This window comes from Echinops telfairi, unplaced genomic scaffold (assembly GCF_000313985.2).
Source record: "Echinops telfairi isolate 266 unplaced genomic scaffold, ASM31398v2 ScPeMD7_9;HRSCAF=40, whole genome shotgun sequence".
Classification (NCBI taxonomy): Eukaryota; Metazoa; Chordata; class Mammalia; order Afrosoricida; family Tenrecidae; genus Echinops; species Echinops telfairi.
The window spans coordinates 35,211,789-35,213,282 of NW_022103906.1; the positions used below are offsets into that span (position 1 = coordinate 35,211,789).

Here is a 1,494-nt window from a genome sequence, read left to right on the forward strand (position 1 = left end):
GGACGAGGCAGAGACGGGCGCTCCATGCGGAGGAAAGGGCGGGCAGGCGGCACTGGGCACCCTGAAGCCCGCCTTGTCACCCGGAGACGCCGCCGCCGACGACGAAGAGGAGGTGGAGGACACAGACGAGGAGCCGCCGTCTTTGCGGGAGTCACTGCCGCCCGAGCCCTTGGAGTAGGGCTTGAAGCTGGACTTGTCCTCGGCCGGGGAGTCCCCGAGCTGCTTGAGGGCCGCAGACGCAGAGGCGACGCCCGTGGCCGAGCGCCCGGGGTCCTTCTCGGCTCCCAGTCCGTTGGCGGCCGCGGCGACCGAGTTGAGCTTGGAGGAGGGCGGCGGGTCTGGCTTGCCGATCTGCGAGCAGGTCTGGGCCAGCAGCGCCAAAGGGCTTTTCTTGGCGTCCAGCTGTGGGAGACAGCGGCGAGGAGAGGGAGGAAGGGGTGAGCTGGGAGACCGTGAGAAGGAAGGGCCCCCGGCCCGGGGAGGTGGGGGGCTCAGGAGGCCCCGGGCGGACTGGGCGCGGGCAGGAGCCTGCGGGAGAAGGCCTGACAGCTAGGGCGGGGCAGCGGGGTGCTCTCGCCGCCCTGGGGCAATGCCCTCACGCCGGGGGTCCGCAGCCAGAGGCCCTGGGGTGTAGGGCAGGGGCAGGGACTCACTAAGGGGGCACCACTGGAGGGGTTTCCTCTAGAGTTGGGGCTGCAGCGTGCCTCCTTCTCTCCTCCAGGCCCAAGACAAAAACTTAGCCTTTCACTTTGGGCAACTTCGCTTGGGACGGGTTTCTGGCGGTGGCGCCGGGAGGTGGGACAGGGCCGCGGCGCAATCTGGAGGAAGGGCTGCCTTTGGCGCCCATTGGGTAGCCCCTCCCTTCCCGGGGAGGGCACCCAGGGAAGTGGGAGGGAGAGAGACCCGGGATCCGAGAGGCTTGGGCGTCAGGCGCCCTACCGAGCCGAGGCAGGGGCGGAGTGGGACCCAGCAGTCGGGGCTTCAAAGGACATGGAGTAGGGTGGTGGTGGTGGGGAGGGAGGACCGGGACGAGAGGGCCCCAGGAGAGGTGTCACCTCGGGCTGGAAACTGGGTGCCGGAGGAAAAGTAAAGGGCCCGGTGGGGAATTTTCAGAGCAAACGCAATCCGGGAGAAAACACGTAGCTGTGGAAGGGAAGCTTCCACGCGGAAGCCGGGGGGGAGAACTGGGTGGGTGGGCTCCCATCCTGCTGTTCTCCGACACACACACACCCCAGCCTCCCACCCACCCCGTCGTCGGCCCCCATACCCGAACCTGGGCGTCGGTCGCAGGGCCGTGGGCCCGGCAGTGTGGGTGGAATGGGGACAGCGCTGGGCAAGCAGCGATCGTGAGACTGACCTCGATGGGGCTGACGGGAGTGGAGGAGAGCGGCTGCAGGTACTCCGGGTGCAGGAGGTGGCCGGTGTGAGCGCTCAGCATCTTCAGGACCCTGATAGGGAGCCGGTTCGCCTGGCGCAGGGGGTCCGCCGGGGGCA

General features: G+C 68.9%; 1 protein-coding gene across 1 annotated transcript in view; it reads right to left on the reverse strand.

Moving 5' to 3' along the window:
- ZNF703 (zinc finger protein 703) overlaps window positions 1-1,492 on the reverse strand; it is a gene marked incomplete at its 5' end in the record, with an annotated part of 3,980 nt that extends 2,488 nt beyond the window's left edge. The window contains 2 exons of the mRNA XM_030884669.2: window positions 1-402; window positions 1,358-1,492. The exon at window positions 1-402 is cut by the window's left edge and continues 2,488 nt beyond it. Of these exons, the coding sequence (XP_030740529.1) occupies window positions 1-402; window positions 1,358-1,492 (537 nt within the window). The remainder of the gene's footprint in view (window positions 403-1,357) is intronic.
- Window positions 1,493-1,494: the final 2 nt, after the last annotated feature.